This window comes from Rattus norvegicus, chromosome 14, assembly GCF_021556685.1.
Source record: "Rattus norvegicus strain SHRSP/BbbUtx chromosome 14, alternate assembly SHRSP_T2T, whole genome shotgun sequence".
NCBI lineage: Eukaryota > Metazoa > Chordata > Mammalia > Rodentia > Muridae > Rattus > Rattus norvegicus.
Genome location: NC_141547.1, coordinates 6,661,618 through 6,677,653, shown reverse-complemented (window position 1 = coordinate 6,677,653; position 16,036 = coordinate 6,661,618). Strand labels below are relative to the sequence as shown.

General features: G+C 44.4%; 1 protein-coding gene across 13 annotated transcripts in view; it reads right to left on the bottom strand.

Annotated features, from left to right (window-relative positions):
- Nucleotides 1-16,036, bottom strand: part of Mapk10 (mitogen activated protein kinase 10) — a 276,187-nt gene that overhangs the window by 67,577 nt on the left and 192,574 nt on the right. For all 13 annotated transcript variants that reach the window (NM_012806.2, NM_001270556.1, NM_001318190.1 and 10 more), the window contains 4 exon segments: nt 1,431-1,596; nt 2,254-2,392; nt 3,454-3,512; nt 8,299-8,428. In NM_012806.2, coding sequence (NP_036938.2) covers nt 1,431-1,596; nt 2,254-2,392; nt 3,454-3,512; nt 8,299-8,428 — 494 coding nt within the window.

Here is a 16,036-nt window from a genome sequence, read left to right as displayed (position 1 = left end):
CTGTTTTTTGTAGCCCTTTCAAATAAGGAAGGGGAGAGGGATGGAATGAACACCTTCTGTCTGCGTGACAAAGACCTAAGAACACAGACCAGGTACACTCAGACGCCCGGTTCCATACATCCTGAACTCCCTCACCTTTTCTGACACATGGTGATCATACCAATGGGTATTTCCTCATGAAATCGGGGGAAACAGCATATCCCAAACCTCAAACATTTATCAGTTCATTGGGTTGGAATATTCAAAATCTTACCCTTGAAATAGATAATGGATTATTAGTAACTACAGTCCTCGATTCTCGACTTTTCTTTAACTGACCCTCCTTGGTTTTTAGTTGGAATGAGGACTCCATTAACATCTAAGTCAAAGGTAACACAGCTTTGGTGAGACCATTCAAGTGAGCCTGGCCTGCTGAGGGCTAACTTTCTCGATGATTCTTACAAAGACATCAGCTGCCCTCTGATGCCCTCTGCCCAGTAATTACCTTTAACTTCAGTGTCGAGGGAATTCTCATAAATGTACTCTGCAGTAACTACACTCAGAAACACAATAGTAGCTGTTTTAATAAAAACGTATGAAAATAGATTGCTGGGGCTTAAATATGTAAAATATAAAAACTGGTACTCAGGGCACATATACAAACGTAATTAATGCTAATATAAATTCTAAGTATATTAAATATGGCTTTCAACAGGGCTCTCTGTAATAGGCGTTCCGGACAAAATGATAGATTGGAAGGCTTTCTAAGAAGTACTTTATAAACCCTCTCATTTTAATCAATCAAAATTCAATTTGAATTTCAGATGTCTTTCTCTATCTTTCTTTCGACATTTTCACGTTGAAAGATTTGCTTGTGAAAGGCGTAACGTAAAATATGTTTTTTTTCCTCTACACAGTCTCTAGAATTTATTCAGATTTCCTAGATGGTTGCCACACTTAATATTACTTAATAGAGCATTTGATATTCTTATATCAATATATACCAGAAGCACATAGTCTGAACAGTTTGAAAGACACTAACTTGACTAATCATTTAGTGTTAAGGAAAAATGTGGTTCCAAGACTCTGTAATTGCTTTGCTTGTCTCTTCTGAGGACCATAGCCAACATCAACCTAAGGTACTACAGAGAAGCCGGATGTTGAATTAAAGCCTCTGTCTCACAATTTCTACAAGTCATCTGGGCTACACGGCAATTCAGTGAGCAGTGATTCTCCTTGTCTGAGGCCAGTGTGCCATCCAGCAACCATTCGACTGCCCAAACTCTTTTTAGCCAGTGCATTGTAGAGTTCCGGTTAGCCCTGCCGGCTTCTCAGAAACACCCTTCAAGTCTCCAAGCCTGATCCCTCCTGGTATTTAAGGCTGTGAACATTAGCGGCTGTTTTTCCTGAAGCATGAACCCACTACGTCGCTGTTCCAGAACCATCCCTACCGTTCTCCTTGTAGCCCATGCCCAGGATGACCTCGGGGGCTCTGTAATATCTCGTCACCACATACGGAGTCATCATGAAGCTTGTGCCCGCTGTCCTGGCCAGTCCAAAGTCCAGGATTTTCAGTGTGCAATCAGACTTGACTACGATGTTACTGGGTTTTAAGTCCTGACAACGAGAACAGAGGGAGAAAGTGAGCCGATTATCTACCGGAACCACAATTTCTTTCTAATCACACACGGGCAGCCTTGCAACCCAGCGGCTTGCCCGCAGGGCCCTGTGTAAAGCACAGGGTTACCGTGACAAGTTTATGATTAGTCTTAGATTTCTAAAAATGCTGTTATATGACATTTTAAGTTCAGAAGAGAACTGTACTGTTACGTTTTACAATTTAGGCTCACGCTGGAAAAAAGTCCTGGGGAAAACAGCATGTCTCGTCTGTTATAGTCTCTTGGGTTTTCCTTTGGGACAACATAAACTGTGTGCATCATTTCTAGGCCTGACAGGGGAGCAGATGAGGGCAGCTGCCTTTATGTGGCCCGAAAGGAAATATGGAAATGAGCTGTCTTCCTTCAGCGACTCATCTGACTTCCGGTCATCAAAGGACTTCGGAAGTTGACTCTCAGTAAGCAAAAATTACAAAATTGGAATTCCGTCAGAGCACAGACAGGCGTCCCTTCCTCTACACATCGCCCAACTGGGAGTGAATGCCACGGAATGACCAAGTGCCTGGCATTTGACCAGCTCTCCTGGAGGAAATAATCCAAAGCTGTCCCGTCTGTCCTCAGCGGCCGCGCACCGCCAGTCCAGAGTGGGAGGTCTCACCCTGTGGATGATCCCAGCGGAGTGGAGGTGTTTGATGCCGCACAGCATCTGGTACAGCAAGTACGACATCCGCTCGTGGTCCAGCTCCATCTGAATCACCTGACACAAGTTGGCGTCCATCAGTTCCATCACTAAGTAACTAGAAGGTAAACCCGCAGTGTTAGTTGCAGAACAGAGGGCCTGGAGGAGCCATTCTCAAACCTGGGATCAAACAGCCCTTTCGGGAGGAGCCGTCCGGGACCATCAGGAAACACAGAGATTTGCATTACAGCCCCTAACAGTCGTGCAATTACAGTTACGAAGTAGCGAAGGGAATACTTTGACGGTTGTGGGTCACCAGGACATGAGGAGCAGTCAAAGGTCACAGCATTCCCAAGGCTGAGAACCACTGCCCGCGAATGACCTTCAGTCACTACAGGAAACCCTACGCCTCATCTAAACGCGTTGGGTTTCCAAGCTCCGGGACTGTTAAGAGTCAGAATACGGAAACCTTCCGCGAAGATCATGATTGACAGCTGCGGTGGGTCTACAGAGTGAAGAGAGCCGCCTTGCGTCACGAGCACGTGGTTGGTACCCGTCTGTTCTCTAACCTTGATCGATCACACTCTCCCCTCGTGTTTCTTAACTCCTCCCTAAATGTTATGATTTCAAATGGGGAAAGGGCCCAGGATGGCCACCTCTAAAGTGTGCTGCAGCTGTGCGGACCAAGGAACCGTGCTCTAGAATCGCTGTCCCCAGGTCTGTGTTTGTCACTGTCCTTCTGAAAGCAGGTTAATGTGGCACAAAATTAAAGGCATCACAAAGACAGATCAAAATGACAAGGAAAACTGCAGCCTGCCTTTTATTTACAGTTCGTAAAAATGAATTGAGCCCTCCTAGAAATCTCACGAAATTGATGAGCAAATATTCAATAAGGCGTCCTTACTTCCCTGCTCTACCGAGAGTGTGGAACAGAAAGCACATGGGCCGGAAGGAGACAGAGCTGCCCTTCAGAAGGTCATACCCTCCATGGTATCGTGTTCACCACATACTGCTGCTGCCTCGGGCTCTGAGTCCTGTCCTTTAGGTCCCTTTGATCTTGGCAGGGAATTCCATCCAGGTTTTTATTGCTATCTCTCATTTTTGTCATTTCCCCTGGGGTTGTCTAAGTGAACGCTGGGCTCCACCTTCCTTCATTACCTTGGTTCGTTTGTTACTTACACATCTTGGAACTCCTCCAGTGTTTTCTGGGGTGTAAAGACATTTAATAAGCTAATAATCTGGAAGAGAGGGCAGGAAAGGGACAAAGAGAAAGAAAGATAATAGAAAGTTAATTGTTTTTGAAGTATAGATGTATTTATTCTTCCTGTAAGACACTTAATAAAGCCACGATGGAAACAGAAGAGGTTGAGTGTATCTCTGGGTTGCTTCGGAGAACAGAAAACTGCGATCAGAAAGCACATAAAACCTGAGTCATGTTCCTAAGGAAGTCATAGCATCAACTCCAAGGCAGAACAAAACTAGAATAGGCCTGCGTGCTGCATTGCTCTTGTGACTCTGTGATTACACACGATCTGCAAGGTGGTTACTTCCCAGAGTGGCAAAGACACTGGGAGAGAAGGACAAGGGAATCCTCACAAACTGTCACAAGGTGTCCTTATTCCTCCAAACCCAAAAGTCACTTTTATTTCTATATGCCAATCAAAGACTGCTTCAACCAATGTCCCAGTCAACTGGGAGTGGGGGCAGGACGAACAATGCACGATAACGATGAGAAATGCTGCAAAGAGCAGGTTGAAAAGTTGGCAAAATTCTCTTCTGTTTAGTTGAGTGGTTTTGTGAATTAGATGATGAGGTAAATTAACCTAACATTTGGGTCAATTCCATGTAAATTATATGTATAAATAATCCCACACATCTTCCCACTTAAATGCTATGTGTTAATGTGTGAGAGGAAGATAAAAATATAAACAAGGGAACAGTCTACTTAAAGTGTAGATATGAATAGAAATCTGCTTTACCTAAAGCTTTGTTTGAGATATAAATAACTTCAGGGCACAAACAAATTCAATGACTTCATAAGTGGCACTCGAACACATAATGTGCTTAAAACAATACAATTATAAAGAAGTGAAAATGAGTAATTTCTATAAATTTTTCATTTTTGTTTGGATACATTGTTATTTAAAAGGCACGAGTGTTTACGTTAAATTTACAAGTGTCTGTTATTCTGAGTGCTCCTGCACAGGTCAAGTGACAGGATGTGTGCATGTAGTGTACTCGTCACGTGACCATCATACGTGACTAACTTCCCTCACATCAAATACATCTTGTAAAGTAATGTTTTATTGCAGAGGGTTTTTATTTTTATTTAGAAATATTGGACTATACATTGGGAACACAGTTGCACACAGTCACACACTCATACTCATACATGCCACTTACGGATTGAATCAGGCTAACCTCCATCATCCTGTGGCATTTAAATTAGTTTAAAGCAACAGGTTGCTTTCAATAGCAGTTTCTCATGATATGGGGCTGTGGAACTGTGGAGCTGTGGGAAACAGACCTGGAGCAAGAGTGGAGTTGAGGTGTGTCCTAACCCCAGAAATCTCATCCTGAGATCAACAGGAATAATAGCATTGCTCCCCCATCTACCCTGGGCCTGGTGTACGGAGCCCTTTGCCCCACTACCCTATATCCCCGTAGCCAGATTAAACTTCCTTTCTCTTTATAAGGTCATGTCCAGCAGCACCTGGAATTCCTCCATATGCATGCACAGCATCCTGGCCCCAGCCAATGGTGTACATTCATCCCAATAGCCCCTACTCACCCTGCAAAGGTTTAAATAGCCTTTGCCTCCCCCCCCCCCCATTAAAATGTACTGTCTCGCTGGAACTGCCTCCAGAGAGTCTGTTCTCCTCACACTTTACTGCTGCCTATTCTCTCTTAGACCCTGCAGGGACTTTTAGCCCAAGCTTCCCCTCTTGGAATCCACCAGCTATGACTCAGGCCTATCACACTGCCACACTGTTACAAGTGGGGAAGCAGAGCCTGATCTTATCCACTGAGTCATCTCTCCCCCTCCCCAAACATCCCATCTGTTACTGTTGCAGTGCTGAACCCACTAGGCACGTGCCCTACAAACAGCTGAGCTGCAGAAGAGATCTTCACAGACACTTCCGAATAGCATTTCCCAGCAGGAATCTGATTCAGTTGTTTTTGTTCCAAAGTCTCAGGAGGTGCAGCTGTTGAGTCAGCATTTGTCTTGACCCTACCATCACGACAATCATCACTTCCTGGAATTGGGTTTTCTTTCTCTAAATGGATTTACCTATTATGAGGCCAACAGTGTCAGTTGACTTGAACCCCTGGGAGTTCCCAGAACTAGGCCACCAACCAAAAAGCATACATGGGGCAGGTCCAAGGCCCCTGACACAGTTGTAGCAGAAGGCTGCCTTGTCTGGCCTCAGTGGGAAAGGATGTGCCTAATCCTGTAGAGAGTTGATACTCCAGAGTGGGGAGATACCTGTGGGTGGAAGGTGGCACCCTCTCAGAGGTGAAGGGGATGGGGGAAAGAACTCTGCAATAGGGGCCCAGGAGGGGGGCAATAATTGGATGCAAATAAATAAAATAATTCATAATTTAAAAAAAGAATTTTAATGGGATTGTGAGGTCCGGATTGAACCTCTTCCAGGACCTCTTGAATGAGACTAATGGAGGCGGTGATCGATGCAAAAGCAAGAGGAGTTTAATCATTCCAACATGTCAGGGCCGTCCCACTTCAAGGGGGAGGTGACCCTGAGCAGACTCTAACATACTTTGCAAACAATTGGGGCAGAATTCACACGGAGGTAACTAGGCAGGGCACTATGCACATTTGGTGGAGTGAACAACTTTCAGATGACTCAGTGTACCCTTCAGGACTTCCCAAGGGGGCTTGGCTGGGAGTCACAGGTAGCTTTGTGTGACAGTTTGGCTTGCAGCTGTTCTGGGAACTAAACCAGCCTTGGTTTTTTTTTTTGTTGTTGTTGTTTTGTTTTTTTGTTTTTCTTCCTGGAAGGGAGGGGTCCTTGTGCCCAGTGGTGGTGGTTTGTGGTGGAATTTTCCCACTGGCCTTCCATTGATCCCACCTCTGGCTCTTTCAGGATTGCTTCACTGTCTTTCTTTGTTTTTCAAAGGATTAACAGAACCCCCCCCCCCGTTTGAATAGCCTCTCCCTTTGTTTTGAGTATTGGTGAAGAATTCCAGCTGGTTGTAGGTGAGCTTTGTCTATGTTTAAAACTGAGTAAGCTTATATGTATCTATCCCCGTACACCAACATAAAAGGAGGACATAGTGGGCTTGACACTGTCTATAAGTTGTCATAGAAATTTGGGACTCTGTTTTCCTGAGGGAACAGTTCCCATGAATCCTGGGATACAGGATACACAGGGATACCACAGTCAACCTCAGAGCAAGGTCTCTACAAGGCAACGTGGGGGGCAGAGTAACTTTATGATAAGTCACTGTCCTTGGAGTTCCAGGGCATGGTGCCAGCATTATTATCTCCATTCTGGAGATGCCTTCGAGGGAACGATCACACCTCAAAGCAAGAAGTCAGACAAGTGGTTGGGCTCACTTTTACAAGGCCTTCTCATGAAATCCCTACAGCTCTCACGAAAGCTAAGCTCATCTCTTCTAAATACATATCTCCTGATATCCTGAGCAACTCCTCTTAGATCCCTCTTCTGAAAGGACTGGCCCCCTCTCGCCTCACGGCACTGGAGCCCAAACTTTTAACCTATGAACCTTTGGAAAACACAGTTGAAACCTATCCAAACCACACCAGGGAGGACACATCTCTCAAGTTGGCCAAGCAGCCTCCACAAGGTCTTTCCAGACCTCCGTAGTCTCTGGAAAGAGGATTAAGTGGGTAGAAGTTCATGTATTGAGAACGTTCTCCCCACTGCTTCATCTGCTGCACTCCTTAGCTTCCTTCCTCACATCCAACCGCACCCCCCACCCCGGTCAGGTGGCCAAGGCGTCACAAACTGAGAGACCATGTTGCTTTTGGACAGTGTGACTCTTAAGAATCATTTCTTTTAGCACTGCATCTAGATTTCTTCCTGGAAGTCAAGCTGGAGTAGGGCAATGGAATAAAAGAGGCACACTGCCTCTTTATCACAAATGCCATTCAGTCAAACACACATTTGCTGCTTACTGCCCTGGTAGATGGTTTGCCAGATGGTAAGAGCTCACTTAAAATATATTGATAAGTTCATACTTTCTAGGTTTGCTCATACTTTAGGATTTAGGAGGAAGATGTGATCACTGTTACTTTTAGATTTATTTATAAAAGTATAATTTTATTGCATATTTGTGTTAATGAAAATGTGCCTAACAAAGCTGCAATAATTTTAGGAACTGTTATCATAAAGTTAAAGAACTTTCTTTGCTTTCTCCTCAGTAAGAAGACACAGGGTACATGGACTGAGGTCTTGGCCTGACGTTAATAAAGACTGGCCTCTAAAGCAATGGTCACCTCCACCCAGGTGCCCTCAGCAAAGGCTCTGATGCTCCTGCTTTGAGCGTTTCCCCTGTGTGTGTACCGGCTTTCTCCTCCCAAAGCAAGATGCTCACACAGCAGGGAGGGGCTCTCAACAGCTGAAGCTTCAGCCTGACTCTAAAGCACACAGGAGACAATATGGTAACTACAAATCTCCCCTCATTTACAATGAGCTTAAAACATAAGGAAATGTTTTGTCCTGTGAGGCTTTTGGGGGTGTTTAGTTTGTTTGGGGGTTTCAGTCTGATTGGAAAGCATGAGGCTCCTGGGTTAGTTTTGAGCATGATAACCAAATAAGTTTAATTTCATAACAGGGACGTATCAGTCACATTCATTTCCTCCATGCCATATGGCTTTTGGATAAATTTTAAAGCCAGAAGCTACCATGGGGACAATAAAACCAAATGCAGCATATGAACAAAACCAACAAACTTAAGAGACAGAAATGGCAAAGCAAGCCTTCTGCCAGCAGTGGTGTTTGCTGCCTTCCTCTCACAACCTCCCACACAGAAACTCACGTTTTTATGGTTCACACACTTCATGAGGACCAGCTCCCGGTAAGCCCTCTTGGCATGAGTTTGGTTCTGGAAGGGTCTGCTGAGCTTCTTAATGGCCACATTTCTGTCGAGGACAGCGTCATACGCAGCACTGGCAAGATTCAAAAGGAGTCCGAATTCAGAACACAGCATGGGCAAGGAAGATAGCTCTCTCTGAATCACACCTGGACGCTTTTAGGTTACATGTCAATAAAGTCACAAAGAGAGGTACACATGGCTGGAAGAAGATGGGATGGGGAGGAGGAAAGGCAACAGGGTGGGGAGGGGGAAGGGAAAAGGGTGGGGCATTGCCAGGGTACAGCTCCAAAAAGCACCTTTGAACTGGAGATTAAGATATGAAAGCCAAATGCTCATATTCCCCAGAGGGCACATGGTAAGTTATTCCATCCATCTGAGCTTGAGTTTCTCATCTGTTGATAGGATATGTAGGTACTCTCTACCTGAGATAGACTGCGGGTCCTTTGGCTATTTTACATGTACTTTACCCAGTGACAAGATCCAGGTTTTATAGTCTGATGGTGAGAGCCATGATAGAATTGGCTGATCAGTCATGAGTGCATTCGTGAAGTACGACAAGGCTCAGGATGAGATACATCATTGGAAGACGCTCCTCTACCACACGTAACCGCCGTTAAGTACCAGGTAAATGCTACTAACACATGCAGCCTTCAAGCCAGCTAAAAATGAATTATCATGCTTTAAAACGAAGTCTAGAGTCACAGGACTGTTCCTCACGTAGTCAAAGGAGAACGAGATGGACCTTTTCGTTTCTGTATCTCATGATATACCCATAAAATGTTTGTACTGCATACAAGGCACTTTGGTTTTGCTGAGTCTTGGTTTGCAGGATAAATAAGTGAACCAGGAACCCTAAAACCAGTTTACTAAATTTGCAGTGCTGTTAACCACTTAGGGTTCAAACTATTGAATCAAAAGACAAAGAAGAGTGTGACTTTCTACAATGATGTGAGGTATACTCCTAGTCATGAAGGACTCACAAGGCAACATAGATGAAACTTTATATTTTACCTTGTGTAACCTCCCATTTAATCTTAATTTAATCCAAGAGGAGGAGACCAGTCTTTGTTGTGTAAACCTTGTTCCCCAATGTAAAACTATTGGCTAAATAAAAATGGCTATAGCCAATTACCAGGGAGAGTAGAGAGAGGTGGAGTTTGAGATAACTGGACTGGAGGTCACAGGTTGGGACCACAAGGAGGAAGAAGGAGGCCAGTGAGGAAGGATAAAGGAGAGTGAAGGAGGAGGAGGAGGGTGGGGAAGAGGAGGGGGATGGGCAGGAGGAGGATGGGGAGGAGGTCTCCATTAGATGGGGTGGACCAGGAGCGTGTCCCAGAGTAAAATGCATGCCCAGGATGGACTACTGTAGCAGATGTAATCCAGGCAAACAAGTACTTGAGTAACGCAGCTGGGAAGTAGACTCAGGTGTGATTTTCCCCATAATTGTGCTAGAGCTGATTTTAAAAACCCATAGCACTCTGCCTTGATTAGTGGGGTGCTGGCTGGGTCATTTTTACAACTTATAGACCTCGTTAAGCTCTGTTTAGAATTGGTTTTCTTGAAACCATATCCATGAAACGCTTGTTTCCTCTCTGCCTTTGTTCCTTCAAAGTCAGGGCTCACTAAGAGCAGGTAGGTCATCCTGGTGGAGGGCAGCTTTGAGAGTAGCAGTGCCATGATTCCAGCAAAAACAGCCATCTCTATGGTTACCTTGAAGGCAGTTGTCCCTGCCTTCAAGGACAACTCATAGAAAGTATTCCCTTTTGTTATAACCAACCACTGAATCCAAAATCCTTCAAAGGGCCAAGTAAATACTCAGAAAGTCAGCTACCAGAGTTTTCCCACATTCATATGCTCACTCTGTGCTCCTGTCACATAGTCGTCAATTCGGCTACAAACCCATTTCGTATCATATTGCCTTAAAACAGAAGCCATGGGTTTCTCCATGGGCTGCTGAGATGGCCCAGCAGATAAAGGGGCTTGCTGCCAAGCCTGATGACTCCAGTTTGAATCCTGGGCCCCACAAGGCTGGAAGAGAAAACCAACTCCAGCAAGTTGTCCTCTGACCTTTATCACACAGAATTAATAAATGGAAACATTGTAACTGTGCTTTTTCTGACCGTCTTGTTACATGTTTTAGAATTTGTATCCGACCGACTGTTAGGATTTGCTGCGTTTATCCCACCAATGAGAGTAGAGGGAAGGTGGAGAGGGCCCTAACACCTTACTCGCAATGCAAAGGGAGATGCCCAGCTTGTAAATGCAAGCTTTAAATTCACTTCTCAAGGTCAGTGAGTGTAGTAACAGGAACTGATCACTGGCTTCACAGAAAGCCTGAAGAGCTTCTGCCAAATATAGGTTAGCTAAGATTTTTCAAATCTCCAAAATAAAGAGATGAAAAGAAATACGATAGCTAGGAGTCAGAGTAACTCATGATGGCCCTTCCGGTGGAGTCAGGTGACCTCTGAGGTCATTGTAGAGATGCAGTCATCCAAGCAGACGGGCACATCCTGATGGCGACATTCAGGCCCCAGGACCAGCTAGCACTCTGGTCATTCTCCTTAGCTGATTCTGTCCTCCAAGGTCAGGAGCTGCAGCCTTGCCTGCTGATGCTACCTAAGAACATAGTACCTAGATTCGGCCAGTTTGGCTGGTGAATCTCTCACTCTTCAATAATTCTGTACTCACAGAGGAGAAATCGGGAGGTTTGTCCTTGGGTAAATCCCTGAGATACTGACCTGGCTCTACAGATGGTGGACAAATCTCAAGGTCCTGAGGAATAACTGAAGAAACACCGATGCCTGGGTTTCTCCACAGCTGAATCGCTAGTTAGGTTCTCCTGACACTGTATTGCGCTCTCCCTTCCTCTGGTAGCCCCTTCGCTAAGGATGCTGGCCCTGCTGCTCTCTAGTGTATACTCACGAGGAGACAGTGTGCACTCTCTCCTGTCACATTCACATCAGAAGTAACAACATCCTGACAAGCTTACTGTAGTGTCTCTGTCCCGGCTAGGAAACAACACTGAGTGCTAGTCTTAAAATCAGTGTCCTTGTTGGGTGTATTATGCAACACAGAGTAAAATCTGATTTTTATAGTGTATGACAATTAGAAATCAATATACTAATTAGCAAATTCTAGTCTTTCTATAAATAATAAATTAACTACCACATCACCTTGACCATGTTTCTGAACTTCACCTCATAAGAGAAAAGAGTTGGGAGAAGCCTCCCCAGTAAAATCTCGATACATTATAACCATATAGATACCTGACTTTCAACATTAACCAGCTGGTTTCAGTTTTTAATGAGACAATGTTCAGCTCATTGTTTCTTAAAGGCCCCCCAGGGTGTTTCTAATCAACATCGAGGTCACGTGATACCTCTTACAATCTCTTTTCTCCAACAGAATGGCAATCCTGCCTGTCTACGGCTGTGTGGAATACTGTGAGCGGGGTGATCGGATATTATTTGACCCTTTAGTATAACACTTTTGTGCGAAAGAGACTTCAAAGTTAAATGACAAATCTTAATTCATGTGTGGCTGGCACTCTGGATTCCCAAGGGTCCTGTAGAGGCCCAGGAAAGCCTTGTCAGGCAGAGCTAGGGCGGTAGCCATCTCCTGCCATTCATTGGATGGCCAGCTGAGTTGGTGGAAGATGTGTGATTTTTCTGTGCCACAGAGACTGCTGCCACCCTCCACATTACAGGTGGGTGGAATGCAGCTGTGGCCTCCACCATTGACTCCCTATATTCTTGACACTGTGGTGAAGTGACAGAATCACCTCTAGGCACCCACTTCCAGCTCAAGGTTCTTTAACTTTAGAGATGAGTGTGTTTTCATGGCTGTTCTGGATTTTCATGAGTTGGGAGCTCCCTGAAAAGCCCTCCAGGAGGCCCAGACAGAAGCCCGCTTCTCTGGGTTTCTAGTATGTGAACAAGCACACAACTGATTGTGTCAAACCTCCATCTTCAGAAAAAAATTGTCTTCCTCTTTCCTTGACACCGGCAGGCACCACAAACCCCATTCTCAGCAGTTCCCTCCTCCTTACTGGTCTAACAAACCCATCTGCAGACGCCTTTGTTAATGCTGCTCGGGTAACCAGCGTCTGATGGGTTCCCTTTCCTATGAAGTCATCTTTAGTTCATGGCTGTGCAGTCTTGATTTTTCCTCCCTTTCACTATGGAGATAAAAATGGAGAAGCACATCTTTATAGAGATTCTCCAACTACTTCCTGGAATATTTGCTGAAGGACTACAACCAGTGTTATGTAACTGCAACAGTTATAACTATAGCTATAACCAGTGTTCTCTAACTATAACATGGGTTACTGACCCACCTCTACTATTACCAGGTCAGTTGGTCAAAGGAATACGCAGATATCTGTTACTATGCTCGGGCCACTTAAGCCTGTCATATGAAGCCACAAGTCTATGTTGTCTCTTTGTGTAAATTTATGTGAACGCTTGTGTGTGTACACATAACTGAGGGCAAGTTTGATTCTCAACAGTTTTATCCTCTAACAATCTCGAGCACCAACTGCAGCAATTTTTTTTTCTCCAGAGGAAGAATTATTTATTTGAATATTTTTCTCACCACCTCCCCATTAATATTTAAAATGTTCTTAATCATAACATCATTGAGGTCCCAAGGGTGGATCCTCATGTGTCACCCCTCAAACAATGAAACACCATTGGTGCACCTTAAATATTCTAATGTATCACTTGTTCCAACCAAATTCTGCTCTAAAGCTTGAGCTTTATTTAAAAGCGCACAGAAGAAAATCACAATCAGAAACCTCTGCTTATCTAGTGCCTTAGAATGTCTAGCCTTCATGACCTAAGAAGACAAAGCCCTACTTTCTCCCGTGTGAACTGTTACTGAATCTCTCAAACACACTTCTGCATTCTTCCACCCGTTCACAAACTTGCTTATAGCCTCGGAGCAAAGGGAAGTGGGAGAACAGCTTAGGACAGTGTTGCTGGAAGTCAGGATGGTGATATTAAAGGAAAAGATCTAGGATCCACCTCACAAGAAGACATCTTGGAGGAATGGCGGTGCACACACGTGTGTGCCTTAGTCCCATGAGACAATGCAGAATTAACTTTGTTGTCAGCTTGACCACATCTGGAATCAACAAAAACCCAAGCAGCTGGCTTTGCCTTTGCCTTTGAGGGAGTCCCTTGATTGGATCATTTGAGGATGGCCAACCCACCCTAAATCTGGGCCACACCTTCTAGTGGGCCAGCCCACTTAAAAGACCATGGAGGGAGGGAACATTTGCCTTTTGCCTGCTGGCCCTCTCTCTTACCAGAAAGCTCATGTATCCTGCTCCTGAGGCACCCCTTTGGTCTAGAACATAATTCTTCAGGATTCCAGCACAGACTGAAGACAAGCAGCTCTCTGGGAATTCCTCAGGACTGCAGCACCCTGCTGAGGCATTCAGTCTCCTGGGCTGATCAACTGCGGGATTCTTTCTGGAGCCAGCCATCATTGCACTGCTGGGACCACAGTCTGTAAGCCCCTTTGATAAATACCATTTGATATCCTATCAGTTACTCTCCTTCTGAGAAGGCTGGTGACATGGACGATGGAGTTCACAAATAGGGGACTTCTCACAACTCTGACTCTGGGAAGGCTGAGGCAGCAGGACATACGGTGTCAGCGTTTCCTTGCAGATCTTGCTCTGACCTCACATGGAAGAAAGGCCTGGCTAGTCACTGGGCTTTTCATAAAGCCACTAATGTCAGCTGTAAAGGCAGACTCTTGGGACCTATCACCTCCTGGGGTGTCCAATGTCTAATCCTGTCATATGGGTTTCAAGATGGGAAGGGATGGAGGGCATCGGCTTTCCCGTGACAGCTCAGCATAAGGCTCATTTACAGTGTTCTCTCCAGTCAGAAGCTTGCCAGAGATCAAATGACAAATCTTCCAAATTAGGACGCTCGTTTTAACTTTCACAGGACACACAACACAAACACACATACACACACAGCATATGTATATATGTGTGCTTGTGTGTGTACATGTATATGTGAGTGAGTGTGTGTGTATATGTGCATATGGGGGAGTATGTGTGTATGTGTATGCATTTGTGTGTGTGCATGTGTGTGTGATATTTGTGTGCTTGTGTGGGGGTGTGTGTATGTATGTGTGCATGTGTATGCGGCATGCGGTGTGTGTGTGTGTGTGTGTGTGTGTGTGTGTGTGTGTGCGCTTCTCTGTTACTGTGCTGCCCCCACCAAGAGAAAATGAGCCATTTAAATGGTATCTGCTTTGCACTGTTTTATCAATGCTTCAAATATTATGTTATTGTGGTAGTTTGAGCATGGTTGGGCCAGGGAGTGGCACTATTAGGTGGTATGGCCTTGTTGGAGTAGGTGTGGCCTTGTTGGAGGAAGTGTGTCACTGTGGGGTGGGCTTGGAGACCCTCCTCCTAGCTGCCTGGGGATGCTCAGTCTGTTCCTGGCTTCCTTCTGGGTAAAGATGTAGAACTCAGCCCCTCCTGCACCATGCCTGCCTGGATGCTGCCATGCTCCTGCCTTGATGATAATGGGCTGAACCTCTGAACCTGCAAGCCAGCACCAATGAAATGTTGTCCTTATAAGAGTTGCCTTGGTCGTGGTGTCTGCTCACAGCAGAAAAACCCAAACTAAGACTCTTACTATAGTTCAAATTAGTTTTTAAAATGAATTCAATAAAAGACTGGAGATTCACTCAATCAAGGCTTCTGCAATTGGTAACCAAGAAAAGGCTCTTGCTGCCACAGTTGAGGACCTGAGCTGGATCCCCATGACTCACATGGTGGACTCAGTGACCCAGCTCACCACACTGTCCAGGGCCCTCCCCGTGTGCATCATGGGAGGAACATTCTCCCCCAAACAAGTGAATAAACCTAATAAAAATTCTAAAAGAAAATTCATTCTGCTGATGGTGGAAAATTGACAACAGTATAAAGATAGTCATGGTTGCATTCTAAATCTTAAATCATTTTCAATATCTATATTGGGTATACCATTCGAAAGGCCATTAATCGATTCAATTTGTTTGATGAGTTCTGGCTCATAAAATTATTTCTTGAATAAAGACATATTTGATTGAAGGAAAAAAAACCCAGCATTTCCTTAAAAATGAAAATAAAAGAACTTAAACCCACATGCTTTTACAATGTGCAAGGCCATAGGTTTGTTCCCCACATCAAGGAAGGGGGGAAGGGACTAGAAACAGAGTGGGAGGGGGATGAAGGAAAGGAGGGGGTAGGGGAGAAGAAGAAAATGGAGATTTTTATGTCACAGTATAAAAATTAATTAAAATTAATAATGTTCTCAGATTAGCAGAATCTTTTCCTTAGTCCTTTGAGTGCTTTTAAATTGAACTGTTATCACCTGTGTTTGGTATTTCAATATTTTAATTTCATGTTATTTGGAGTATCAAAAGTTTCATTAAAAAATTTGAATAAAAGTGACCTTTTCAGAAAAATACTAGCAAAATGAGATCACAAAAGCAGAGAGTTCGTTGGTTGGAACTCTTAAAGATGTAAGAACAATAGCTATGCTTGTATTATCTTTTAAAATACCTTGATTATCAACATAAGTACAAAATTTTACTCGTTTTTATATTTTAACACATTGGTTTAAAGTGAGTTCCAACAACGGTAATTTTCCTTCTGCTAACACATTTCAGT